The sequence below is a fragment of the Elgaria multicarinata genome, chromosome 1 (genome assembly GCF_023053635.1).
Source record: "Elgaria multicarinata webbii isolate HBS135686 ecotype San Diego chromosome 1, rElgMul1.1.pri, whole genome shotgun sequence".
NCBI classification, from domain to species: Eukaryota; Metazoa; Chordata; class Lepidosauria; order Squamata; family Anguidae; genus Elgaria; species Elgaria multicarinata.
Window position 1 is genome coordinate 7,937,624 of NC_086171.1, and position 26,197 is coordinate 7,963,820.

General features: G+C 49.5%; 2 protein-coding genes across 2 annotated transcripts in view; one reads left to right on the plus strand and one right to left on the minus strand.

Moving 5' to 3' along the window:
* Positions 1 to 26,197, plus strand: part of HHATL (hedgehog acyltransferase like) — a 203,557-nt gene that overhangs the window by 45,400 nt on the left and 131,960 nt on the right. The window lies entirely within an intron of this gene.
* The window catches only part of ZBTB47 (zinc finger and BTB domain containing 47), a 49,375-nt gene continuing 32,937 nt past the window's right edge, over positions 9,760 to 26,197 (minus strand). Inside the window, exons 2-6 of the mRNA XM_063122990.1 lie at positions 22,770 to 24,227; positions 17,878 to 18,025; positions 14,477 to 14,592; positions 12,654 to 12,798; positions 9,760 to 10,312 (exon numbers count right to left, since the gene is read on the minus strand). Of these exons, the coding sequence (XP_062979060.1) occupies positions 9,897 to 10,312; positions 12,654 to 12,798; positions 14,477 to 14,592; positions 17,878 to 18,025; positions 22,770 to 24,227 (2,283 nt within the window). The 3' untranslated portion in view covers positions 9,760 to 9,896. The remainder of the gene's footprint in view (positions 10,313 to 12,653; positions 12,799 to 14,476; positions 14,593 to 17,877; positions 18,026 to 22,769; positions 24,228 to 26,197) is intronic.

Below are 26,197 nucleotides of genomic sequence, written 5' to 3' on the forward strand. Positions count from 1 at the left end.
TTAGAACACAAGAATATACGAAGAGTTGTGCTGAATAAAACTGAGGTCCATCTAGGCCAGCATTCTGTTCACAGTGGCCAACCAGCTGTCGACCAGGGACCAACAAAGCAGGACGTGGTGTAACAGCACCCACCCATGTTCCCCAGGAACTGGTGCATATGGGCATATATCCAACCCCCTTTTAAGGCCATCCAAATTGGTGGCCACCACTACATCTTGTGGAAGTGAATTCCACAGTTTAACTACGTGCTGAGTGAAGACGTCCTTCCTTTTACCTGTCCTGAATTTGCCAACAATCAGCTTCATGGGGTGACCCCATAGGCTTCTAGTAGTGCAATTCTGGGAGTGCAACTCTCAGCAGTGTAACGTGGCAGAGCCAGTTAGGACTACAGGTATGCCTCTACCAGAGACAGGCACACAGGCTGTCCTGCTCCTGGTATGCAACACACCCACCCCAATACTGCTTGGGACAAATATGGCAACCATGTTTGAAGTTGGCCACCCATGCATAGGGAGATGAGAATTCCACCCAAGGCTGAAATAGGGTTGCCAGATGCACCACGGCTCTGAACCTGTGATTTCGAAGTCAGAGCCTGGGATGTACTGGGCAGGGCCTTAAGGGCAAGAGGTAGGATTTAATTGAGAAGGGTCAGAGTCCTGTAGCAGGGGTGTGGGAATAGGTCTTGGCAGGGCAGAGGGAAGAGCTTGGCTATGGCTGGTGGTGGACCCAACAGAAAAGTTCTCAAGCCAAGCAGAAAAGCAATTGTCCTCTCGAGTCTCTGTCCCCTCTTCCAGACATTTCCTGCTGAAAGCTTGGAACTTTGAATCAAATCCTGTGATCCAGTCAATCCTAGTTGATCATAGATTAGAGCTTTTCCCTGCTTAGTGTTGAGAAAAGGAGCCTTATTCAACTTTCAGCAGGAACTGATTTGGGAGAAGACCAGACTTGGAAAGAAGCTGGAGGGCTGGATGGGGACCTTGCACCCACCACGCAACGCCCGTTGGGCCATATCTGTGGGCTGGAAGTTCCCTGCCCCAGATTCAAATTTGGACATTCCCCTTCCAGATTTTCCTGAACGACTAAGAGCAAGAGATTCCGGGGCTCACGACTAGAGTCGGAAGTCCTTCTGGAAAAGCAAGACATGCCACACGCTCAGTTCAAGAAAGTTCAGTTTTATTTAGGCATATGACTTGAAACAGTTCTCTAATTCCTTAAAAAAAGAATCCCTAACAAAACAGAAGATTTGCGGGACTGTTAAGCAAAGGGGTCCTCCCCCTTCAAAGTGTTTGATATTAATTGGAAGAAGAAGGACTCAAATAATAATGGGTGTTTTTTTTAAGCACTAGGAATGTTCATGGTTGACAGAGATAAGAGATCCTTAATATGGTATTTCAATTTTTCTTTAAAGAAAAAGGAATTCTTTACCAAGGAGCCTTTTATTACAACACCCAAAAGAGGTTTAAGAGGTGCGTAAGATACTGGATCATTTCACATGTCGGAAAGATGGGTCCTGGTGCACAGGGCACAACTCTGGAGCATGTTTTGCACGCTTCTATGCACATCTTTTACGTAACACTGCAGGAGAGATGGAGTTAACCCACCACCGCACACAGATACCCTGTGGAAACAACTTTTCCTGTAGCAAGCAAAACAGTTCTAAGAAACTTCAAATCATCTCTTAATAGGAAGTTTGGATTATTTATCATCACCATCACCACTTCCATCATCATCATCATCATGGGTTCTGTAGTGTGGTGTTCGGATACATACTTATGAGATCTCCAACTCATGGTGCCCTCCAAGCTCCCTGACCTTCCAGGAATTTTATTCCTTAAGAGGTTTAAAATTGATGTTTTTTTAGCTTAGGGGGACGGCATGATGGAAAGCAAGGTGCCGTTTTCCAGCACCTTCTTTATTTCGGTTCAAAAGAGTGGTTTTGGAGCTAAGGTCCCCATCCCCTTCCTCGCAATAAGGTTCTTCGGCAAGTTACTTTGCTTTTAATCCCACCAATTGGCCTTCTGGGAAACGGGTGTTTGTGACCGGCCATGGCAGCCATTTTATGAATGGGCGAGCCTTACCCCCCAGAACAGCCATTTTGTGAGAGCGCCCACAACACACCCTCCAAATTTCAGACCCAAAACTGTTAGGGACTTTTGATGCTTTCATTGACCGGTGTAGCCCAGCCACGAAAGAAACAAGTCATGAACTTGTCGGTTCAAAATTGCACATCAGCTGCTATTTACCTAGCCTTCCTCCCTGCCAACCAGGTGTCCTCCAGATGAATTGGGACTTCAACTCCCAACATTCCATAATGGGCATTGTAGTCCAACACATCTGGAGAATGCAGGGCTAGGGAAATTACTCTCACCCTATCTCTGCCCCCCTCCATCTTTAAAGTGAGACAATACTGGTCTACTGTGCAGGGCAGGCATCACGGTTACAGAGATATTTATTTATATTTATTTATTTATTGCATTTGTATCCCGCCTTTTTTCCTCCAAGGAACCCAAGGAGGCATACATAACCCTCCTCCTCTCCATTTTATCCTCACGACAACAACCCTGTGAGGTTGACTGGGCTGAGAGTCCGTGACTGGCCCAAAGTCACCCAGTGGGTTTCCATGGCTGAGTGGGGACTAGAACCCAGATCTCCCGACTCCCAGTCCGACACTTTAGCCATTACACCACACTGGATTCTCTCTCTCTCTCTCTCTCTCTCTCTCTCTCTCTCTCTCTCTCTCTCTCTCTCTCTCTCTCTCACACACACACACACACACACACACACACACACACTAAGTGATCTCATCCTTTCAGTATAATAGTAATACAAAGATGTTACCTAGAGTTTTCCCTTAGTGCTCAAAATTAGAACAAGCCTCCCTAAATCAGGTGTGCGTATGTGTAGTATGCTAGCTTCCTCTCCATGCAAAAGGATGCAACAAAATCTCTCCTGCCCCCAAGGCAGATTCACACCTGAAATATTGAGGCATGCACGTCACAGGAAATGAGGCCATGTTTTTGGAAACGCACCACACGAAGCCCCACCCCCACCCCGGGCACCTCTTATTCAGCGACGTCTCTGGATTCTGAGATTTCAGCATGCTCCACTGACACCCTTCCAAGCATGAGCTTCTCTACATTAAAAACAAAACAAAAAAACCCTGCTTTCTGCTTCCGCTCCCCCCCCCCCCCCCGGGATTGCAATTGGCTCATTACCCGGGTTTGAAAGAAATATTTCCTATCTCTGCTGTGAGTTTGAACTTCCATTCCAAATCAATAAAACAGCACCATCTAGTGGCGGAATGATAGCGCAACCCCGCCAACACATGGGGTTGTTTGGCGGACTTCTTTTTTTAAAAGCTGATTATCTCAGTGTTTTTAGTCAGCGGGATAAGCGAGGGAAAGCGCAGGAGACGTCCTGCCTGATGATGTCATGAAATCGACCCGCAAACTTCCATGAAGGGCCAGTCATGAGCGTGCTATAAATCGCTCTTTAGAGAAGCCCCATGTCTCCACAAGGGGAAAGGACTTAGGGGAGGGACCCAGTGGAGGCTGGTGGCTCCGATGTCAGTGGAGCTGTAAATCCGTTCTGGGTTTCACACTTTCCAAGGTGCTGAACCTATTATGAGGTACTGAGTTCAGCACTTTCGCTCCTTTAGAGTTCTGAGTGGGAGATTCATAGAGCAAATTCACAGCCCCACCAAAATTGGAGCCACCAGCCTCCACTGGAGGGACAAGAAAGGAAACTGTTCTCTAGCACTGGGAATGGAAACCCCACCTTTCAGCGCCTGGAGGGCTGTCCTTTCTCCCTGCAGGGAGAGGCATGAATGAGCACTGTGTACCTCTCTCTGCACAGGGAAAGGGACTCCTATGAAGTCAAGGGGCGGGGCTTTGGGCAAAAGGCCCCCACCCCTTGACAGCATCTGGGTCCCTGCTCCTACCTTATAGGAACCAAAGCAATTGTTGAAAACCTCCCTCTAAAAAGAGAACGGTAGGAGACCAAAAAATGCGTTCCAAAGGGGAGATCATTGGAAAAGAAGGCGCACGCATTTGGAAATATTAACTGATGCATCCCTTGCTGTTTTGTGCAAGAAGAAAAAGCACGAGCATAGAGAAACATAAATGTATTCAGGTAGAATCTCTCGGATTATAGTTGTATTGGTTCCTAAACACAACCTTCATTTGTGACCAAAGCTGATGCCTCTAATGAATATATTTATGCTTCTCTATTTGGGGGACTCCTTTTTTTTTTTTTTAACTTGGCCCCCTTCTTTCTCCATTCTTCTATCAGCATCTTTGACAAGAGTCAGTCTGCAACTGGACCGTTTGCTTTTAAGGAAGCCCAGCACGTGTGCGCCACTGTTGATGTCACACTCCTGGGAGCTGCCACTTTGGCCTGCCATAAAATGCATTGGGAGTGAGCCGAGGAAGCTGATTCAAATTTAACAAGACGCTTTGCCCTGATAGAACGCCTTTGGGCACGCAAAGCATTCCAGCTTATCGTAATCCTTACGAACAACCCCGTAAGGTAGGTCAGAATTATCATCTCTGTATTGCACACAGGAAGGGGTGTGTGCGTGGCTGAAGCCGAAAGAGCGTGGCTTGAACAAGGACAAACTACTAATTTCATGGCAGAGGCGAGATTTGAACTAGGAACTTTCTGTTTCATAGTTCTGGCTCTTCTCTGCTACGTTACCCCAGCTCCCAAAAATTTAGTTCCAAAATGGCAGGAAGCTGCTCCAGAGATGGCAAAATTTAAAGGCCGGCGACTCACACTAGAGATACTTTTCAAAGCTGGGGAAACCAGCACACCACCTCTATAACATTATTATTAGTGCAAAAGGGTCTGTGTGTACATGTAAAGTCTTCCATTGGGGAAGGGAAGCCATCTACCACGCGGAATGAGCGTAGCCATGACTTTTGTGAAAGGAGGGCCGTACGAATACCCTAAACGTGTCGTCATACATCAATGCAAATGCAACAGAAATAAAGTAGTCTAATGGGTTTGAAGTTATCTAAACCAATTATTATTATTATTATTATTATTATTATTATTTATTTCATCACCACTTTTGAGAAGGGCTGACCTTTTATCAGTGGAGGCTGGTGGCTCCGATGTCAATGGGGCGGTGAATCTGCTCTGGTTTCCGTCAGAACTCTAAAGGAGCTCTCCAAGGTTCTAACTGGTTCTGAATGAAACCCGGAGCGGATTTCCTGCCCCACCGACATTGGAACCGTCAGCCTCTGCTGCCTTTTGCTGCCCAAATGGGCCGCAGGCAGAGGTGGGGTAGGGGAAATGAAGGAAAGGGGTCTGGAATATCTCCGAGGGGGCCCAAACTCTTCCTGGTGGTTACAGCCCTGCCTCTCAATCAATGGGACACAGCAATTTCCAGAAGATTCCGGGAAAGGACTACGCATCACCCCAGTGAACACGTTTTTCTGGTTAATGGCAATATGCAGGTGGGGTTGATTTCAAGGGGGAAATTCAAGGGGGGCTGAAGGGGACAGACTTACTGTTGGGGGAGAAAAAGCAAATCGGGGAAGGGTTAAGCACACCCTCACCCACGGATTCTGATGCCCACCGCTTCTCCTCAGCAAATCCCCCCGTCATAGACAAAGCAGGACATGGCGTAGTCGACGACCTCAGGGGATGCGGTCACTCCCCCTGACGTCATCCAGCTGGCAGAAGGTTGTGTAGGCATGGTGAACCCGCCCCGCCACTCCGGAATCAGTTCCCCACCCCTGCACTAGCATTATGGGGCCAAAAGGGGAGAGAGGAGGCGCCTCCTAGTGGTAGGAAATATAACAGCACATGTGGTGCTAATGCCACCCCACCGCTGGAGAAAAAAACAAAGGTGGCCATGCTAATTTTCGCCGGAGTGCTGGTTCCCTTGCGGGTTAGAAATAAAAAAACATATGCAGATTATACGCGTGATTGTTAAAACAAAAAATCGCGATATATTTTCTAGAACATTTCTTAAGATGCTTCTTTAAAAAAAAAAAAAAAAAAAGGTCTCAGAGCTCAGGCTCTCCCTCCCGCCCCTGTCCCAAACCCTCGAGATCTATACAGAATAAAGTGCTTCGTTGTAAATATTTTTTTCCACACTAAAAGAGAGCCACCGATACACGCTTCCCAACCCCCCTTCTTGGCATATCTGAGCGACAGAGAATAAATGCCGGAAAAGTCACACGCGGCCAGGTATCGGGCATTCGGAAAATTTAGTTTGAGGCATGTGAAGAATTTTGTTTTTGTTTGTCGTCCTCCTTCCGAGCTGTTACATGCTACTGACATTTTGGGGCAGGAAATGTGTTTCCCTCTTCTCAGTATCAGCCACCAGTCTATAATCTCTTGGAGAGGTCTCTCATGGAGGATCATACCGGGCAGCCTGCCTTCCAGCAAGCAAAAGGCTTAAAAAGGTCAATGCTTCTTTCCCAAAGAGTTCAGTCCCGTGCCGTTTTGCCCCCAACAACACCCTGCCGCTCAGCAATTATTGCACCGTCTCGACCTTTCTATTTGAGCCACAACTTCCTCGTCACGTCTTTCCTTGTCCATTCGCGTGTTATGGCTGTCGTTCCAGGGGCCAGCCCTGCATCAGTTCACAGAAACGCAACAAAACATACGTAGAGAGGCAAAGTGGTCTGGACGTCTTAGATGAAGAGGATATGCCGGGTTTCAGGGTAGAGGCAGGAAAGAGGAACACCCACCCCATTCCACCACCCCCACCCCGCCAGCCCAAGCAGATATCTAAATGAAACTCCTACGATGTCCGTAGTGCGCACACCGCTTCCATACGCCGACCTGGCAAATACACCCGCGCGCCGCCGTTGTTCAAGCTCTGCCCATCTCCGTCGGGTGTGGACGGACCCGTGCCTGTGAAATGAATGGAGCAAGCTCAACAGCGGCGCGTTGGGACATGGGCTTGCGCGCAGGCGTTTACATTAGCCTGCAGAAGAGTCTGGAATAACTTACAAGTACCCTACTGAGGAAGAGTTATTATGGTGGATTAATAAAGTGCAAAAAAGGTTAAAGTAATAGTTTCTTAACGTTTGCTTTTTTAAAAAAAAAAAAAATTAAAAGGCGAGATATCTTTCCCCAAGACAGATCAAAAGCATCCAATGGCGGAAAATGTAGGCAAGGCATGAGTCTGGAGGTGCTGGCCGTAGTGCATTTGCCCATGAAGGACAGCGTCTCTTCGCTGGAATTTAAAAAGGGTGTAGACCAAGTGTTGGCATTCCTTGTACGAGTGGATGTGTGTTCCCCAACCCTGTCTGTTTCTGCCCCGTCTAAACTCTTTCCCGATACTGTATTTGCATACTCCACGACTTTTCCATAAAGCCATCATTTCCTGAAACCTTTGCAAAGAGGGTGATTAAGACAAAGCCTCTACTGTTCTGATGTGAGTTCATTGGCCGTCAAAATAATAATAATAATAATAAAAACAACAACAGTTACCCAGAGGACCTTCTCTTCTGCTGCTCCCAGGCTGTGGAACGGCCTGCCGGAGGAGATCCGTCAACTTAACAGTCTACTAGCATTCAAGAAAGCGATCAAGACTGATCTCTTCCGGCAGGCCTATCCGGTGGAATTTTAGGATGCTTTTAGTATGTTTTTAGGATGTTTTTAACAATGTATATTATGTTTTAATTGAGTATTATGTATTTTATCCTTTATTGTTGTTCCCCGCCTCGATCAAAATGGAGAGGCGGGTAAGAAATAAATTTATTATTATTATTATTATTATTATTGATGATGATGATGAAGAAGAAGAAGAAGAAGAAGAAGAAGAAGAAGAAGAAGAAGAAGAAGAAAAGGCTAAACCCCATTTCTCAAGATGCTGAACTTTTAATTTTTTTGTATTAAGTTGAAAAGCCCGATGCGTTTCGGCCTGTATTTTTTTCTAGGCCTTCCTCAGGTTTTTTTAGAAAGTAGTATGCAGAGTTCTTCTTTACAACAAAATGTCTTTCACAGGTTTAGAAAAAATACAGTCCGAAACGCGTTGGGTTTCTCGACCAAAGATAATATAATAAAAAGTTCAGCATCTTGAGAACTCGTTTCTCCCCTTTTTGGCACCTTTCTGGGACGCTTCTATCCTCCCGTTTTTGCTTTATGCTCCGTTTCTACCCAGGGGCAGGAAGGAAGAGGCCACGTGAGGGACAGAAGCTGAGGAAACGCATGGCGATAATGAGGGCGTCACAGCAGCCGTGCTGGATCAGGCTAAAGGCCCATCTTAGGAGCACGCGGCCAATTTGGGGGCTGTGGGCACCACTGGCAATTTGAGAGAGTGTCGTGGGCACGACCACAAAATGGCTGCGATGGGAGGCGGGGCAAAGGACAAGTCACCTGCCCAAAAGACTGCAGAGGGGGAGGCTAGGTCCCAACAAACTAAACCATGCCTTTGAACTCAGCTGCTGGTGAGATGGTCGAGGGGGCCATATAGCTCAGTGGTTGCTCCCAGCTTTGCATGCAGAAGGTCTCGGGTTCGATCCCTGGCTCCTCCAGATGGAGCTAGGAAGATTCTTGTCTGCAGTACTGGGTGGGAGAGACCAATGGTCTCACTCTGCCTGAAGCTGCTTCCTATGCTGCTATCAGTGGAGGCTGGCGGCTGCGATGTCGGTGGAGCGGTGGATCCGCTCCGGGTTTCAGTCAGAACTCTTCTGACTGAAACCCGGAGCGGACTCACCGCCCCACTGACTTCGGAGCCACCAGCCTCCGCTCTTCCTATGGAAAATGTGTTAATTAATAAAAGTAAAAGTGGGAGATATAGACCACTTTGGTGGGAACCAAGGAAGGCATCCAGGTATGCATCGGTGCCCACAGGCTCCACATTCCCTGCTCCTGGCCTATCTCGTCACCCACAGGACATGAGGACAACAGCACACTCCTGCTCTCGTTCCCCAGCGTACTGCCTCTGTTAGTGGAGGGAATATATGGCCACCCGGACTAGTGACCACTTCTAGCTTTATCCGCCATGAATCTGTCTAGTAATGGAGAGATGGAGAAAAGGAAGACGCGAAAGGCTGGTCTTGCAAGGACACGCGAGACGCACATTCGAACATCCAGCCGCCCCACGACTTCCCGTTTCCTCTCTGCTCCGTGGGGAGACGTTTGTGCTGCTCCCTCCCCGCTTCTCCCAAGAGGAAAAGGTGAAGCCACAATGGCCTCTCTGCCTAGAGATGTCGGAGGAATCCATCCGTGTGTGTGAAGTTTGCCCACTTTTCACGTGCAATTTGTGCAAAATTAAGCATATTACAACCGCAATTTGCTCAAATGAAGCAATTTGTGCAAACGGCAATTTAAGAGGGGTGTGTGTGTAAAGGAACAGCCTGAGAAAGTTCCTGGATTTCGGGGGAAATGCCAGACCAGGGGCTGGATTTCCAGGGCTGGATTTCCAGGGCTGGATTTCCCCCACAAGGGCCATCCCTCTCTCTCTCTCTCTGCCAAGCCTTTTGGCTCGGGCAAAAGCTTGCGCCCACAAGCGCCACAAGAAACACACACCCCGCCACCTTCCACACCGCCATGCACAGCCGGTAGGACAAATTCGGAAGAGAACGGTCTGCCAAGCAACATTGGCTCTTCCCCAACAGAACAGTGGCAGCACTTGGTCTACATCCTTACATGCGCGAACGAACGTGGCAGAACGGTCGCCTTCGGAGTCCTATGCAATCTGGGCAGCAAAGATGGCTTGCAGGCTCTCGATCCTCCAGCTCAGGGCCGGGAACCTCGAGCCCTTCAAGCCGGAGACGAACGGTCAAGCCTGTTCATCCGAAGTTAAAAGAAAACGAAAATCACGAACACCCGTGCCAAGCTCTTTCCCCCCGACCGCCAGTGATGCTGGCGGCGGAGACGCCTGGTGGGCACTTACTGAATGAGAGACCAGTTTTATGCGCCGCGGGGCCTAGTTGCTCAAGTTCACCCTGCTGCCGGAGAAGAGAGGAGGCGGAGGCGGCAAGAGAGGAGGAGGGGGGAGGCTCGGGGCGTGCGCGTGCATGAGCGGCAAAGGGAGGGCGTGGGGATGAGGCGCCGTCGAGTGGAGCGGGACCCCGGCCGTCAAGTGAGGCGAGCAGGCACTCTGCGAAGCGGGCAGGCCGAGGGAGTTCGCTTCGCCGATGCCGTGGGGCTCCGAGGCCGCGGGGTTGCTGACCCGGAAGCACTTCTCCTTGTGGGCCTTGAGCATGTTGGAGAAGCGGAAGCGCTGGCCGCAGACGTCGCACGGGTAGGGCTTCTCGCCCGTGTGCGTCCGGCGGTGGCGCTTCATGTTGGGGCGGCTGGTGAAGCTCTTCCCGCAGATCTCGCAGATGTATGGCTTTTCGCCTGGGGAAAGGGGGAGAAAAACAGGGTGTGTGTGTCAGAGATGATCGCCAAAACTGTGCGGCTTCTTTAACTCTGCGCAGTGTGAAGAAGCCCTTCCTTTGATCTCTCCTTTATCTGCCACCAACCGGCTTCATGGGATGACCCCTGGTGCTAGTGTTTTGAGAGAAAAATGTCTCCCTCGCCACATTCTCCGCACCAGGCATCATTTTGTACACCTCTATGATGTCTCCCCTCAGCCTCCTTTTTTCCAAGCTGAACAATCCAAGCTGTTGTAACCTTCCCTCATAAGGGAGATGCTCCAGCCCCTTGATCGTTTGAGTTGCCCTTTTCTGCCGTTTCCTTGAACCCTTTCCCCAGGGTGAGGGTGTGTGTGTTTTTCTCCATTGGGGGAGAGTGTCAAGGTAGCAAGCAGCGGAATGAATCAGGGCCCTTTAAAGGAAGAGAGGATTGAGGGGAGACATGAGAGCACTCTTCAAATACTTCAAAGGTTGTCACACAGAGGAAGGCCAGGATCTCTTCTCGATCCTCCCAGAGTGCAGGACACGGAATAACGGGCTCAAGTTAAAGGAAGCCAGATTCCAGCTGGACATCAGGAAAAACTTCCTGACTGTTAGAGCAGTGCGACAATGGAACCAGTTACCTAGGGAGGTTGTGGGCTCTCCCACACTGGAGGCCTTCAAGAGGCAGCTGGACAACCACCTGTCAGGGATGCTTTAGGGTGGATTCCTGCATTGAGCAGGGGGTTGGACTCGATGGCCTTGTAGGCCCCTTCCAACTCTGCTATTCTATGATTCTAAGTGTTCTTTTCAAACACTCGAAAAGCAAACAAACATTGTTATTTTTTGAGAGTCTGAATACAATGCTCAAAGAGGCCCCGATGGGATGGGGGGGGGTCAGCCCCAGCTTGCTCACCCATCACTAGCAGCTATGCTAGTTTTCTACTTGGGAGAGTTCAGCAAATATTTCACAGCGCAATCCTGCCCCCCACCTGATGTTTGATGTGGTTCTATGACTTCGGGACTCTACTACTTTAGCTTCACTTTATTCTACTGCCTCTTAAAGACTTCTAAAAGAAAAATAATCCAAGTCCATATCATCGTACTACCATTACTGTGACTTTACTAATTTGTTTTATTATCTTATCCCACCTCCCTTCCTCCAAAAGTGGCTTACAATATTAATAAAACAAGGATCAGTAAAACAGCAATAGCATCCTACTAGCCAGTGTGGCACAGCAGTTAGAGTATCAGCCTGGAAGGCAGGAGATCCGGGTTCTAGTCCCCACTTGGCCATGAGGCTCAATGGGTGACTTTGAGCCAGTCACAGACTCTCAGCCTAATCCACCTCACAGGGTTGTTGTTGTGAGGATAAAGTGGAGAGGAGGAAGATTATACGCGCTGCCTTGGTTTCCTTGCAAGAAAAAAGGCGGGATATAAATGCAAAAATAAATAAATAAATAAATAAAAAACCTATCACAATAAGACAACAATAAACCAGCCTGAAAACACCAAAACCAACAAGATAGGATCCAAATGTTTTTGCAGAAAAAGAAAAGAAAAAGGTATTTAACTTACATTTAAAAATAATCAGACCAGCTGATCACACCTCTCCTTGGAGGGAGTTCCAGATGGGGAGGGGGGCACCACTGAGAATGCCCTGCCACACTTCCTCACCTGCTTCATCTTATTTATGTGGTGAGGGCAGATTTCATAGAATCATAGAACAGTAGAGCTGGAAGGGGCCTATAAGGCCATCGAGTCCAACCCCCTGCTCAAGGCAGGAATCCACCCTAAAGCATCCCTGACAAATGGCTGTCCAGCTGCCTCTTGAAGGCCTCTAGTGTGGGAGAGCCCACAACCTCCCTAGGTAACTGGTTCCATTGTCATACTGCTCTAACAGTCAGGAAGTTTTTCCTGATGTCCAGCCAGAATCTGGCTTCCTGGAACTTGAGCCTGTTATTCCGTGTCCTGCACTCTGGGAGGATCGAGAAGAGATCCTGGCCCTCCTCTGTGTGACAACCTTTCAAGTATTTGAAGAGTGCTATCAAACCTCTGACCTCGCCGAATGAAGGTATTACGGTGATATGGATTTTGAATATATATATTTTTCTTTTCTTTTTTGGCCTACGCGGCTACCTTCCCTCTTTGCTTAGACATTGCATCCTTTCATAAGGGGCAAACACTGGGATGCCGAGGTCCCGCCAAACGCAGGATCGGTAGAATGAGCCAATCCCCCAGTGTACAGCCTCTGTGAACAATCCGCAGCGTCCCAGTGAAAGGGCCTGAAAGCAACCAGCGGGAAAGCAAGACGCCCCGGGGAGGCGAGTGGGCAGAGCTCATACCCGTGTGCGTTTTCATGTGCTCGTCAAAGTACTGCTTCATGTTGAAGTCCTTTCCGCACCACTGGCACATGAACTGCTTGTGTCCGATGTGGATGCTCATGTGGGAGCGCAGCTGGTACTTGTACTGGAACCGCTCGTTGCAATTCTGGGAAGAGAGGAGCCGACGGTGCAAAATTAAAAAGGAACGAAAAGAAGGAAGGAGCTTGCGGGAGAGGGAGAGGGAGAAGGAGGTGGTGAGGGAGACAGAGAGGAGGACAGGGGGAGAGAGGGAGGGGGAGACGGGGAGTGTTAGAGAGGGGGAGCGAGAGAGGGGGAGCGGGAGAGGGGGAGTGAGAGGGGAAGAGGGTGGGGAGTGGGAGAGAGGGGGAGCGGGAGAGAGGGGGAACAAGAAAGGGGAGAGGGGGAGAAGGAGAGGGAGGGGAGTGAGGGGGAGAGAGGATGGGGAGAGAGAGAGGGGGAAGGGGAGCAGGAGAAGGAGGGGGAGAGGGAGACAGAGAGGAGAGGGGGAGCGGGAGAGGGGAGAAGGAGACAGAGAGGAGGAGAGGGGGAGCGAGAGAAGGGGAGAGAGGATGGGGGAGTTAGAGAGGGGGAGGGGAGCAGGAGAAGGAGGAGACAGAGAGGAGAGGGGCAGCGGAGAAGGAGGGGGAGAGGGAGACAGAGAGGAGGAGTAGGGGATGCGAGAGAGGATGGGGAGGGGGAGAGGGGGAGCAAGGATGGGGGAGAGGGAGCAGGAGAAGGAGGGAGAGAGGGAGGGAGACAGAGAGGAGGAGAGGGGGAGCGGGAGAGAGGGGAAGCAGGAGAGGGGAGAAGGAGGAGGAGAGGGAGACAGAGGAGAGGGGGAGCGGGAGAGAGAGCGGGAGGGGGGGAGAGAGGAAGAGGAAGAGGGAGAGGGAGGAAGGGAGGGAGAGGGGGAAGAGCGTGCCTTGCTGGAGTACAGAAAATGTATAACTAATACAGCATTTGTATTTATTTCCTGGCTTTCCCCTGTAGCCTGCATGCTTTTCTCCCCACCACAGTTTATCCTCACGACAATCCTGCAAGGTAGGTTAGGTTGAGACATCAGCCAAGTGAACTTCAGAGCCATTCATGGAAGGGAGGCGGGGTGGGGGGAAAGGGTGGGCCATGATGTCAGCAGTGTGTCGACATGAAACCATGCGGTTGCGGAGTGAACAGACTGGAGCAGAGAGCGGTCGGCCAAATCCACCTCTCAGCGTTCAGTGGGAGGCCGGAAATCAGGAGGGGGTCAGGTCCAAACGAGGTGAGACATGCATGCATAGTGAAAATGGCTTTTTAAATGTTAAACAAGGAGAGGAATCATGGCTAGCATGTCAGCAGCCTTCCAGCAGGTTGAACTGAGGGAGAGGAGAGGAGAATGGTGAGCCATTCCATCAGTCCTGCTTGAAAGACTTGATTTCCCCCCTCTTCCCTTTCCTTGTGTGTCGTGTCTTTATAGATTTGCAAGCCTATGGGCAGGGACTGTAGCCAAGGAGCAGGCTAAAACTACTTTAATCAATCAAACAAGTGAATAAATAAATAAATAAATAAATAAATAGCAAAGCTGTTCACTAAAGAATGAGCCAGGCCAGATGTGATCAGATTTAAATTTTAGAAATAAATTGCAGGCGTGGGGCTCTGAACCCAGATCAGGACCACAGAAGGGAGTTAAAGGTTAACCAAACCTCCCCACCCTGATCATTTTGGATCGGGGGGGGGGGGGGGCTGCAATATTTTTATTTTTTTTAAGAAAGCCTCTACTGCAATTCCTAATTGGGTGAATGGTTTCAAGTGGGGTTTGGCCCTGAGCAATGAGTACTTATTCTCACCTCACATTTAAATGGCTTCTCCCCCGAGTGCTGGAGGGAATGCACCTTCAACGACATGCTTCGCTTGAAGGACTTCCCACAAGTTTCGCAGGTGAACGGCATGTCCTTGGTATGAGCTAGAAAAGCAAGAAGAATCAGTTATTCATGCGTCGCTGTTCCCTAAAGAGCAAACCACACCACACGATCAGGAGAATCATACGCTACAGCTCCATTTCTGATGGCAGTTGCAAGAACATGTGCACGCAGAAGACTAGCAGGTCAGGGAGAAGACTGTGCTAGAACTTTTCTCCCTGACACACTAGCTCTCTCGGTGCGGGGAGAGTTTCTTTTAAAAACAACAACGAGCGAGCAGTCATGCATGGGATTTCCCCTGCCTCCTTGCAATCGGAAGTGGTACAATCCAGCAAGGCCATCCCCACACAATTCCAATCACGTTGCTCAGCTCAAAAGGAATACAGTGGGTGGGCGGAGAGATCAGGCATAACCTTCTGAATTGCTGCAGAAACAAAGTTGTGGAAGTGTCTCCCGCGGAGTTGTCTATATGCAGGGAAAGCCCCATGGTGGTTGCGAATCTGTGCTGCATCAGTTATACGACGCAGACGCAGCCACGCAGCTTTTCTGCAAAGCTGTGCTTTGAAGACGTCGGGATCTTAGCCTGCTGCGCCCCTTCCTAGAGTCGCAAGACCTAAAGACAGTTGTGCACGAACTGGTAACTTTGAGGCTTGACTTCTGCAATGCGCTCTACATAGGGCTACCTTTGTGCCTAGTCCGGAAACTTCAACTAGTTCAAAATATGGCAGCCAGGCTGGACACCTAGGGGCGACCGCATTACACCAGTTTTGAAATCTCTTCACTGGCTGCCAATTAGTTTCCGGGCGAAGTATAAAGTGTTGGTTATCACCTTTAAAGCCCTACAGGGTTTGGGTCCAGGCTACCTGCGGGATCACCTTCTCCTGTACAATCCGCCCTGCACACTCAGGACCTCTGGGAAGAATCTACTTCAGCCAGTAAAAACTAGATTAACAACTGTTACCCAGAGGACCTTTTCTTCTGCCGCCCCCAGTTTGTGGAATGGCTTGCCGGGAGAGATTCGTCAACTTAACAGTCTTCCGGGATTTAAGAAAGCCGTAAAGACTGATCTCTTCCGGCAGGCCTACCCACTTGAATTTTAAATTTGCCTTTTAATGATGTGCTGCTTTTAATAATGTATTAGTTTTAAATGTTTTAATAAGTTATATGTAATTTATGGTGTTTGCATTTGCGTTGTGCCCTGCCTCGATCCAGAGGGAGAGGCAGGTAACAAATAAATTATTGTTATTATTATTATTAATTATTATTATATCATGTTTTTATACTGTTTGTTTTATACTTTGAATGGTCTTAGTTTTTGTGAACCGCCCAAAGAGCTTCGGCTGTTGGGCAGTATAAAAATGCAATTAATAATAATAATAATAATAATAATAATAATAATAATAATTCCTGACTTTTTCAGTGGTACCAAGGTCTATATTGCTCTTCTGCCGTCTGATCTCACTCCAGGGCTGATCCGGGGCGTAGTCCTGGTGGAAGGCAACTGGAAATTGGTCGCCTTCCACCGTGACAGGGGCAGCTATGGTACCCGGATGACCGCCAGAAACCCCACGCCCCCTCCTTGGCGTCGGGATTACCTGACGCCACCCTGATAAGTAAAACCACGGGGTTTGGGGGAGGGTGTCGCCAACCTGGTGCCATGAAGACAGCCCCCTAAACCAAGGTGTTCAGAACCCAGGCTGGAGAATTCGTGATCACAAGCTGCTGACATGTAACAACAAGAAAATAGCAACCAGCTAGGGACAGTTTGAGAGAATGGGGAGCAACAGCAGAACTTATTTGTAGACGAAGCTGGAACAAGAACGGTCAAATACACAAGAATCCCTTTGTTTTCATCCTGGCTACCCAAAGCCAACTCAAAGAAAAGGTAGACTGGGCTTCTGAAATGTGTCCAAGGTCCAGGTTTTCACAGCTGTCTAAGGAAAGGACTTACAGAATTGTGGGGGGATCCTTCACAAACACTTCTTTCACAAGGATGTAGTCCTCAAGGTGTCCTACCCCTCTCAATTTATTTATTTTTAAATTAACGTATTTCCGTTCTGGCACCTGGGATTGGTTCAAAGGAAAGTGAGGGCTCCCAGCCGCTGCTTTCTTCATTTCCTATGAATGTTTCAGGGCTACGAGATGGAGATCAGAGACGTTCTTGGCAAATAAAGATGGCAGGCAGCCATGGCAGTGAGATGGGAGAAAGGGGTGGATGTATTGGTGACCGTATCACTGTCAATAATCACATGTAATATGAAGATAACTGAAGTATTTAAAAACCTTTAATATACTAAGACAGCGGTCCCCCACCTTTTTGGCACCAGGGACCGGTTTCTTGGAAGACAATTTTTCCACGGACCCGGGGATGGGGGGTTGAGAGGATGGTTTTGGGAAGTCCCCCCCCAGCATCCTGGCTTCGCTTCGGCCAGCCGAAGCGAAGCCAGGACACTGGGGTGGGCGGGCGGCTTCAGGACGGCACACCCGGAAGTCGCTCTCCCAGAGCGGCTTATGGCCGGGCACGCCGTTCTGAAGCCACCCACCGCCACCCCAGCGTCCTGGCTTCGCTTCAGCTGGGCAGGCAAGATGGCGCCCCGCGCCCAGGTACGATAGGGTGGGGGGATGAAAGCAGCTCACCTGCGCAGCCCAGTTCCTAACAGGCCATGGACCGGTACCGGTCCGTGGCCCGGGGGTTGGGGACCCCTGTACTAAGCAATATAGCTACTCTGTATAGTTCAAGTATATATGGTATTACATAAAAACATCAATAGGAACAACAAAGAACAAAGAAACAATAAAAATCCAAACGCGTTTCGACCATGCAAGGTCTTCTTCAGTGGTCTAATAAAATATACATGTACATAAAGTGTGGAGTCATTTTTGAATTGTCCTAGCCACTTCACACTCTAGTCTGTTTGTCTTTTAAAGGCTCTATATGGCTCTAGTTGTTATAAAACTTATGGCTTCTGGATACGCCCTCTTGTCCCAACTGGTGGGGTAGTTTTTAAACAGCAAGAAGCTGTTTTCTTTACGTAGCGAGTTCAGCACAAAGTATAGCAGTTTTCCAGCGTGTCGTTCCAGCTGCTAACTGCCATGGCAGCCATTTTGTGGTGATGCCCAGGACAGGTTCTCAAATGGCCAAATGGGCCTATGGGTTGAAAAAAAAAGGTGCCCAGCCCTGGATTAGGATAAAGCCCATCCCCCTGACCTGTGCCGACAGAAACGAGGGTAACTGTAGGGGCAGGGGTTGCCCTGGTGCAAAAACGCCCCCGGTGTCCCCACGCGCGCGAAGCAAACCGTCCTCTGCCTGCCCCCTTTCCCCCACTCACCAACCATGTGTTTCCGCACGTGCGCCATGGTGTAGAACTTCTTCTCGCAGATCTCGCAGGAGAACTTCTTCTCTGCGTAGCCGTGCACGATTTTGTTGTGCTCGTGGAGGGACCACAGCTTCTTAAACGCTTTCCCGCAAGTTATGCACTGCAACGAAGCATTATTATTATTATTATTATATTATTATTATTATTATTATTATTATTTATTTATATAACACCATCAATGTACATGGTGCTGTACAGAGTAAAACAGTAAATAGCAAGATCCTGCCGCATAGGCTTACATTCTAATAAAATCATAATAAAACAATAAGGAGGGGAAGAGAATGCACCAAACAGGCACAGGGTAGGGTAAAACTAGCAGAATAAAGTCAGAACAAAATCAAGTTTTAAAAGCTTTAGGAAAAAGAAAAGTTTTTAGCTGAGCTTTAAAAGCTGCGGTTGAACTTGTAGTTCTCAAATGTTCTGGAAGAGCGTTCCAGGCGTAAGGGGCAGCGGAAGAAAATGGACGAAGCCGAGCAAGGGAAGTGGAGACCCTTGGGCAGGCGAGAAACATGGCATCAGAGGAGCGAAGAGCACGAGCGGGGCAATAGTGTGAGATGAGAGAGGAGAGACAGGAAGGAGCTAGACAGTGAAAAGCTTTGTAGGTCAACAGGAGAAGTTTATATTGGATTCTGAGTGTCACGCGGGGCGCCACCTCCCCGTTCCCATAACCCTGGTCCAATGGTCCATGCATGCTACATCATGTGAAAGAAAAGTTGAAATGACATTTTCTACATTTCCGAAGTTACACCCACAGCAGCTTTTCTACCACGTCCCAGACATGCCTCCCCCCTTCCACTCTGCCTTTCTGCTGCTTAGTTGAACACAGAGGGGGAGGGCTGGGGGCTATTTGTCCCCTCCCCCTTGGCTAAGCACCCCTCTAGATTTTTTTTAATGGTGCCCATGGTGCAAATTTAGCTTACAAACAAGCTAAATTTGACCCTTTTGGCACTCCATAGTGCTACGGACACCATTTTTTTTCATTAAAAAAAGTTTCAAAGTCGGTGGTGCAGTGGGGGGGAGGGGCGCTGGGGGCCTGGGACTCACATGTTGCCGACCCCTGGTTTGCCGCCTGAAGAAGGCTTCAACAAAGGTTGTTGACTATTTTTTAACGTTTTGCTTGGTCCTAATAAACCGTGGGTTCTCAACAAGGAGGGAATCCCCCCCGGGGGGGGATTTTAGGGTTCCCGGGGGCGGGGAATTGGGACCACTATTCAGCAAAGTATGATGTCCCGTAGATTATGTCTTCCTACACGTTATTAAAAACGTCCCAGAAAAGTGTCATGTCGTCTGCAAAAGCCAGGCCTTTGCTCTCTTTTCCCTCCCTCCCTCCCTCGCAATCCGGCTGGACATCAGGAAAAACTCCCTGACTGTTAGAGCAGTACGACAATGGAACCAGTTACCTAGGGAGGTTGTGGGCTCTCCCACACTCGAGGCCTTCAAGAGGCAGCTGGACAACCATCTGTCAGGGATGCTTTAGGGTGGATTCCTGCATTGAGCAGGGGGTTGGACTCGATGGCACCTTTTGAGTTAGACTATCAAACCTTTTTATTTAGACTATCTTGGGAAGGGGGGAATTATATTCTGAACAATGCTGAAAGGGGGAAACGGAGCAAAAAAGGTTGAGAACCACTGTAATAAACATATTATCTTGCTGATGTCCTGAGATACGTAGATAGATAATTCTAACACACCCAAGCAGCTACAGATATACACCACTTCACCCCTTATCTTTATTATTCTGGCCTTATTAATTGCAAAATCAATTTCTTCTCGAGAGAGAGGGGGGAAAGGTGGTGTACGGCACAACCCTATGCATGTTTAGACATAGCTGGCTGGGGAACTCTGGAAGTCGTAGGACCTTTTTTTCTGCCTAAACACACATTGGATTGCACCCTTAGCCATCCTTGCCCTGTGCACGCGTGCGTAAGCGCGCACACGAAGTAGACTACGTACATTTGGGGCCTGTAAATCCTACCAGCAGCATCTGCTCCCACTGCCTCTAGGATCAATGTCCCCAATTATTATAGTGCTTTCCTCCTTCCTCCTGCCTCTGCACAAGGAACTCTTGACAGAGCAAGTCACCGAGGGAAGCACAAACCTCTCTCTGTCTTGCAAAATTACCAGTCCTTGTTGAACGGCAAAAGCAAGCACTTTCTCTGAGAAGTTTCTGGGCAGGCATCTCACTGTTCCACCACTGTTTCGGGCAAATCTCTCAAGATCTGGCCAAGAAGTACATCAATGGGGAAATAAGGACACTTCTTATCTTCAGTCCATCGGTCCTTTTAACTCAGTATTGTCTGTCAGGCGGCAGCTCTCCAAAGTAGGAGAAAGGGGAGGGTTCCAGTCCAACCGGGAGATGCAAACCTGGGATCTTCTGGATGCAAAATATGTGCTCGACCACTAAGCAACGAACATGTCCCCTACTGCACGGGTTGCGTTCCCTATGTTTTGGAAGTATATGAGAATAGCACCTAAAATGTTTACAAGATTCATAGCAGGGGTGCAGAACTGGATGGAGGCGGGTCGCGAGTTGCCCCCAGGCCCTCCATAGTCTGGATGATGTCCATGGCCATGGCCATGCCCACTGACGTCATTGCTACACCCACCCATGCATTTGGCCTTTCCCTATAGAAGGAGAATGGCTACTAGCCCTGATGGTTGTGCGCTATCTCCAGTATACGAAGAAGTAAGCCTGTGTGCACCAGTTGCTGGGGAACATGGGTGGGAGGGTGCTGTGGCACCATGTCCTGCTTGTTCATCCCTGGCCGATGGCTGGTTGGCCACTGTGTGAACAGAATGCTGGACTAGATGGACCCTTGGTCTGATCCAGCATCAGGGCACTTCTGATAGCTAGGAGAAGGCTATCCATGGGTACCAGTTCTGATGCCTCTATGCTGCCTCCAGTATCAGAGATCGTTAAGACTATGTACACCAGTTCTTGGGGAACATGGGCAGGAGGGCGCTGTTGCACTCAAGTCCTGCTTGTGGGTGTCCCCGTGGACAGCTGGTTAGCCACTGTGTGAACAGAGTGCTGGATAGATGGAGCCTTGGTCTGGTCTAGCAGGGCTCTTCTTCGGTCCTTATGCACTGCAAACACCCCACAATTCTTCCCTACCCTATCTTGAGGTGGATGGGGAGCTTTGGAAGGGGAGACTTGAAAAATCCTTTGCCTCTTGGAGTGCTGCATCATCATTCTTATTAGGAACGTTCTACAAGATGCCATCTTCATAAAGCGACTTTGAGAGCCAACAGCTGGAAATGCATTCATTCATACAGGTGTTTAGAGTGCAGGCAAGTATTTTATCAGTTTCAGTGGTGGCTTTGTTGTATTTGATTACACATCTGTAAGTTCAGAGTTACGATTTAACAGAATTTAATTGTATTTTTTTTTTCTGTAAGTTGTTAGCCGCTCTGGGCTCCTTGTAAGGAACGGTGGGCTATAAATCAAATCAATCCATATGGCTATACGCTAACGCCAGTATCAGAGGCAGCATGCCCATCTACACCAGTTGCTGGGGAACATGGGTGGGAGGGTGTTGTTGCACTCAGATCCTACTTGTGGATTTCCCACAGGCAGGTGTGAGAGCAGGACGCCGGATGAAACGGACCCTTGTTCTCATTCAGCGGAACTCTGCTTACGTCCTTCACAACATTCAAGGCGACCTCATCTTTTTCTCGCTACTGATTTCAGGCGTCGATCCCCCAGACCCAATACTTCAACCAGTCTCTCCCAGTTGTTTCTCCAACCACACATCTAAACCTGCAATTCTATTTCTTGCCACTAGCCGGCATTGCAGCTGTTGGTCTTCGCCCTCCGCTGGCAGCCAGGGGGAAAAAAATTCCCCTTCCCAGAGAACTCTTAACATTCCGATCAGAGAACCATTTCAGGTTAGTGATTTTTTCCCCATTATAACAGATGATGGCCTCCTTCTCCTAAAGCAGAAACCACAAGGGAGCAGCCTATCAATACCTGCAATTTATTCAAGCAAAGAGTTCCCCGTGACTTCTTTCTACACTGCTCCAGAAATTACTGCAGGCGGTCAAAACCTCAGGCCCATGGGCCCAATTCAGCATGCCTGGTGTCCCAATCTGGCCCTCTTGGCTTCCCCGTGTAACCACATCCCCATCTCCTGGCTCCTCCCCTTTCCCCTAATCGCCAATCATTTGACAGATTCCCTCCCCCTCCCCCAATTCTAAAATGTCAAAATGTCTCTCAGTAACTTAAAGCTTAAGTTACTGAGAGGAAGAGCTTCAAGCTGAAACATGCAGAATATTTTTGGTATTGTGACTTTGCCCTCTTTTGCCTCTTGCTCCGCCCACCACTGGAATGTCCGCCCACCCACCCCCAAGAGCTCCTTGGAAACTAAACTTGCCCCTTCTGGCTGAAAGAGGGTCTGCTCCCCTGGAATAGAGGACGCCTCGTGGGTTGAGCCTAGGACATGTTTGCTCCATGGGGCAGGGGGCAAAGATGCCGTCAGACGCCCCCACAGGGTCAACTGCAGACAGGTCGTGTTACTGACCATTTCACTGGTAAGCTGCAACCAGGTCACCCTGGCAGTGAACGGACGGCTCCCCTCCTCCTGTCTGGTTGGAGAGAGAGAGAGAGAAAGAGAGAGAGAGAGAAAGAGGGATGTTCCCAGGCCCAAGGACTGGTGATGGGCATCCTAGCGGGAAACCAGTGGAGGCTAGTGGCTCCGCTGTCAATGAGGCACCGGGTCTCAGTCTGAACCATCCACACCATGGAGAGCTCCTTTAGAGTTCAGACCGGTTCGGACTGAAACCCGGCCCGGATTTGCCCTCCCTTGCGGGACACCAACCCCTCAGCCCTTGCGGGGAGGCCTCACCTGGATGTTCTTCTCGCAGTCCGTCTGGTGGTGCAGCAGCAGCTCGCTCTCCAGCAGAAACCTCTTGCCGCACTTGTCGCAGATCTGCATGCGGCTGTGGGTGACGTTCATGTGCTTCTCCAGGTACCAGCGGTTGTTGAAAACCCGGGGGCACTTCTTGCAGGGGTAGTGCTGCTTCTCCTCCAGCTTCACCTTCTGGCCCAGGCCGTCCTGCTCCTTCTTCCTCTTCCGGCCTCTTTGGTCCACCCCTTCCGCCTTGGCTTCCCCCTCCCCCTCTCCCACCACCTCCTCCATGGCCTCCACCACCGGGGCCGTCTCCTGGGACCTGGTGGATACAGAAGATTTGGTAGCCTTGGGTAAGCAGCTGGGCCTATGGGGCTGTCCCGCCTTCTCCCTTTTAATCTCAGCCACCACTTCTTCCCCATCCTCCTCCTCTTCTTCTTCCTCTTCCTCCTCCTCCTCCGTGGTCTCCTCAACATCTTCCTCTTCCGTGTGCTCTTCTTCTTCCTCCTCCTCCTCCTCCCCCACTTCAGCGTCATCATCTTCCTCCTCCCGTTCTCCATTTTCCGCCTCCCGGCCCTCCTCGCCAGTGCGGCCTTCCCCGTCCGGCCGGCCGATCACTGTGGCGATGGTGGTCGGTGGGTTGACCCCAGAAGCTTTCCCCTCCATCCCCTTGGAGACGTTGAGGGTCTGGTTGTTGAGGTTGACCTCCACAATGATCTGCTCGCCGCGGTTGTAAGAGCCCCGGTCATCCAGATCCACCTCCGTCTCGTCGCCCTCCAACTTGCAGGCGGGCGGGCCGCCATCTTTCTCCTCCTTGTAAAACTTCTTGCCGGCTATAGCGGGGAGGTTCTCGTTGCCTCCACAGGCCGCACCGTCCTCCACTCGCACAGAATATGGATCGTTCCCTTCCCGGGCGTAGATCTTGGGGTGCGGGGGATCCATCTCTTGCTTGATGTCGCAGTAGTACTGCGACGGGACGCTTTTGCCGCAGTTATCCGCAGGCAGCGCCATATTGCTCGCCATGGCCAAGCTGAGGGATCTGGTGTTGATGAGCTCCTGGCAGGAGGACGCGACGTTGCTCATCTGCAAGACGGCCGCCGCGTTCAGGACGTCCTGCACGGTGCATGCATTGACCAGGAGCTTGGAGGTGTAGATGAAATTCAGGATCTGCTGGAGGCCTCGGGAGGTCAGGGCCTCCAGGGAGAGCTCCACCCGTTGGAGCTGCTTGTTCTGGGTGAAGAGGGAGTGGAAGAACTGGCTGTAGGCCGCAAGCACCCCCTTATGGGCCGGGAAGACGCTCTTCTGTTGCACCAGGACAATGTCGACGTCGCACAGGTCTGGTTGAAACAGGCGCTGCTCGTTCAGTCTGTCCATCAAATGCGTGAAGTGGAGGGCTACATCCTCCACCAGAGAGTACTCAGCGGAAGGGTAGTCAGTTGTTTTTTCAACTATCAGCTGTCAGAAGGAAAGGCAGAAAAAGAAGAATGATTAAGAAATGCTGTAATATAATGTAATATATTTGTTACCTGCTGCCACGCCACAGGCTCTGAACACCAAGCCTGGCCGTGGCTACTCCCTGCTCAAGCCAAGCACCACCGCTTGATACGCCTGAGGCGAGGGATAAAAACCACCTTCCTCCAAACTATGTGGAGAAAGGGGTTAAATGGAGAAGGATTTTAATATATATAAAATAAAACACTGTGAGTTATATGTGCTGAGGTGAATTACTGTCAGAGTGGGTGCTAAATGTGTAAACTTCGGATGATAAACGCCAAACAGACACGTGGGATTTTTGTGGTAGTTAAAAACAAAATAATTAAAATTTATTTTCAAAAGTTCACAAGCTTTGTTTCAAATAAACCATTTAAAAACCTTTTTGAAACCTTTCATCCAATCCTTCCACTCATTCACATACGCGCTTTCCTTTCTCTCACACAAACATTCTTGAGCTTTCTTTATTATCTGTATTGATTAATATACATCAACTACATGCACACCACACTCCAAAGACACCACTCTTTACACTGACCCTCAAATTTCCCAGAACTTAAGTACTCTAAACACAGAGAGCACTAAAGACTCTAAGACAGCCTTCCTCAACCTGGGGCGCTCCAGATGTGTTGGACTACAACTCCCAGAATGCCCCAGCCAGAGCTGGCTGGGGCATTCTGGGAGTTGTAGTCCAACACATCTGGAGTGCCCCAGGTTGAGGAAGGCTGCTCTAAGAGTACCTAACAAATCCCCCACAATCCCCTCAGTCCTTCCCTTATATATCCCTCCTCCCTCTCCCAAGACATTCTAACTCCGCCCACTCAGGCCAACATTCTAAAAACCACAGACTTACGAATTGCAGACATACATTTGGGAACTGACTTGTGGGGTGTAACGCCACACCTGCCTCTCCCTCTGGATCGAGGCGGGGTACAACATAAATGCAAATGCCATAAAATACATATAATTAAAACATTTAAAATTTAATTATTTATTTATTTTATTTATTTATTTTCTATACCGCCCAATCGCCGAAGCTTTCTGGGCAGTTCACAAAACTACTATATTATTAAAAGTAGCACATTATTAAAAGGCGTCTTAAAATTCAACTGGGTAGGCCTGCCGGAAAGGATCAGTCTTTATAGCTTTCTTAAAATCTGGAAGGCTGTTAAACAAGATGCTTTAAATTCAAAATGGCAGCCAGGGATGGCAAAGGACTGGGTAGGAAAGGGGGTGTAGAGCCTCTTTCAGCCCAAAGGCCGAATTCCATTTCGGAGGGAGCTCTCGTGCGGGGGGGGGGGCTGCATTCTGGGGGTGGGCAGAGGAAAGGAAAGGAACCTCTCATGCAAGCACTGAGTCATTACTGACTCTTGGAGGGATGCCAGCTTTCGCTGACTTTTTCTTGGCAGGCCTTATAGTGGGGTGGTTCGCTGTTGCCTTCCCCGGCCATTATTACCTTTCCCCCAGCTAACTGGGTACTCATTTTACCAACCTCGGAAGGATGGAAGGCTGAGTCGACCCGAGCTGGCTGCTTGAAACCAGCTTCCGCTGGGATCGAACTCAGGCCGTGGGGAGAGTTTCGGCTGCAGAAACTGCTGCTTTACCGCTCTGCGCCACACGAGGCTCCTTGGGGGTGGGCAAAGACAAATGCAAAAGGGGTGGGGCCAAACTTACCAGCATATTTTAGCCTAAAGCTCTTCCTGCCAGTAATTAAATATTGGGGGAGGCTTTTCAACCTTTTAGGATTGGGTGGGGGGGGGGACGGACTCCACAAATGCTGGGAAACAATTGGTTCATAGAATCATAGAATAGTAGAGTTGGAAGCGGCCTACAAGGCCATCGAGTCCAACCCCCTGATCAAGGCAGGAATCCACCCTAAAGCATCACTGACAGATGGCTGTCCAGCTGCCTCTTGAAGGCCTCTAGTGTGGAAG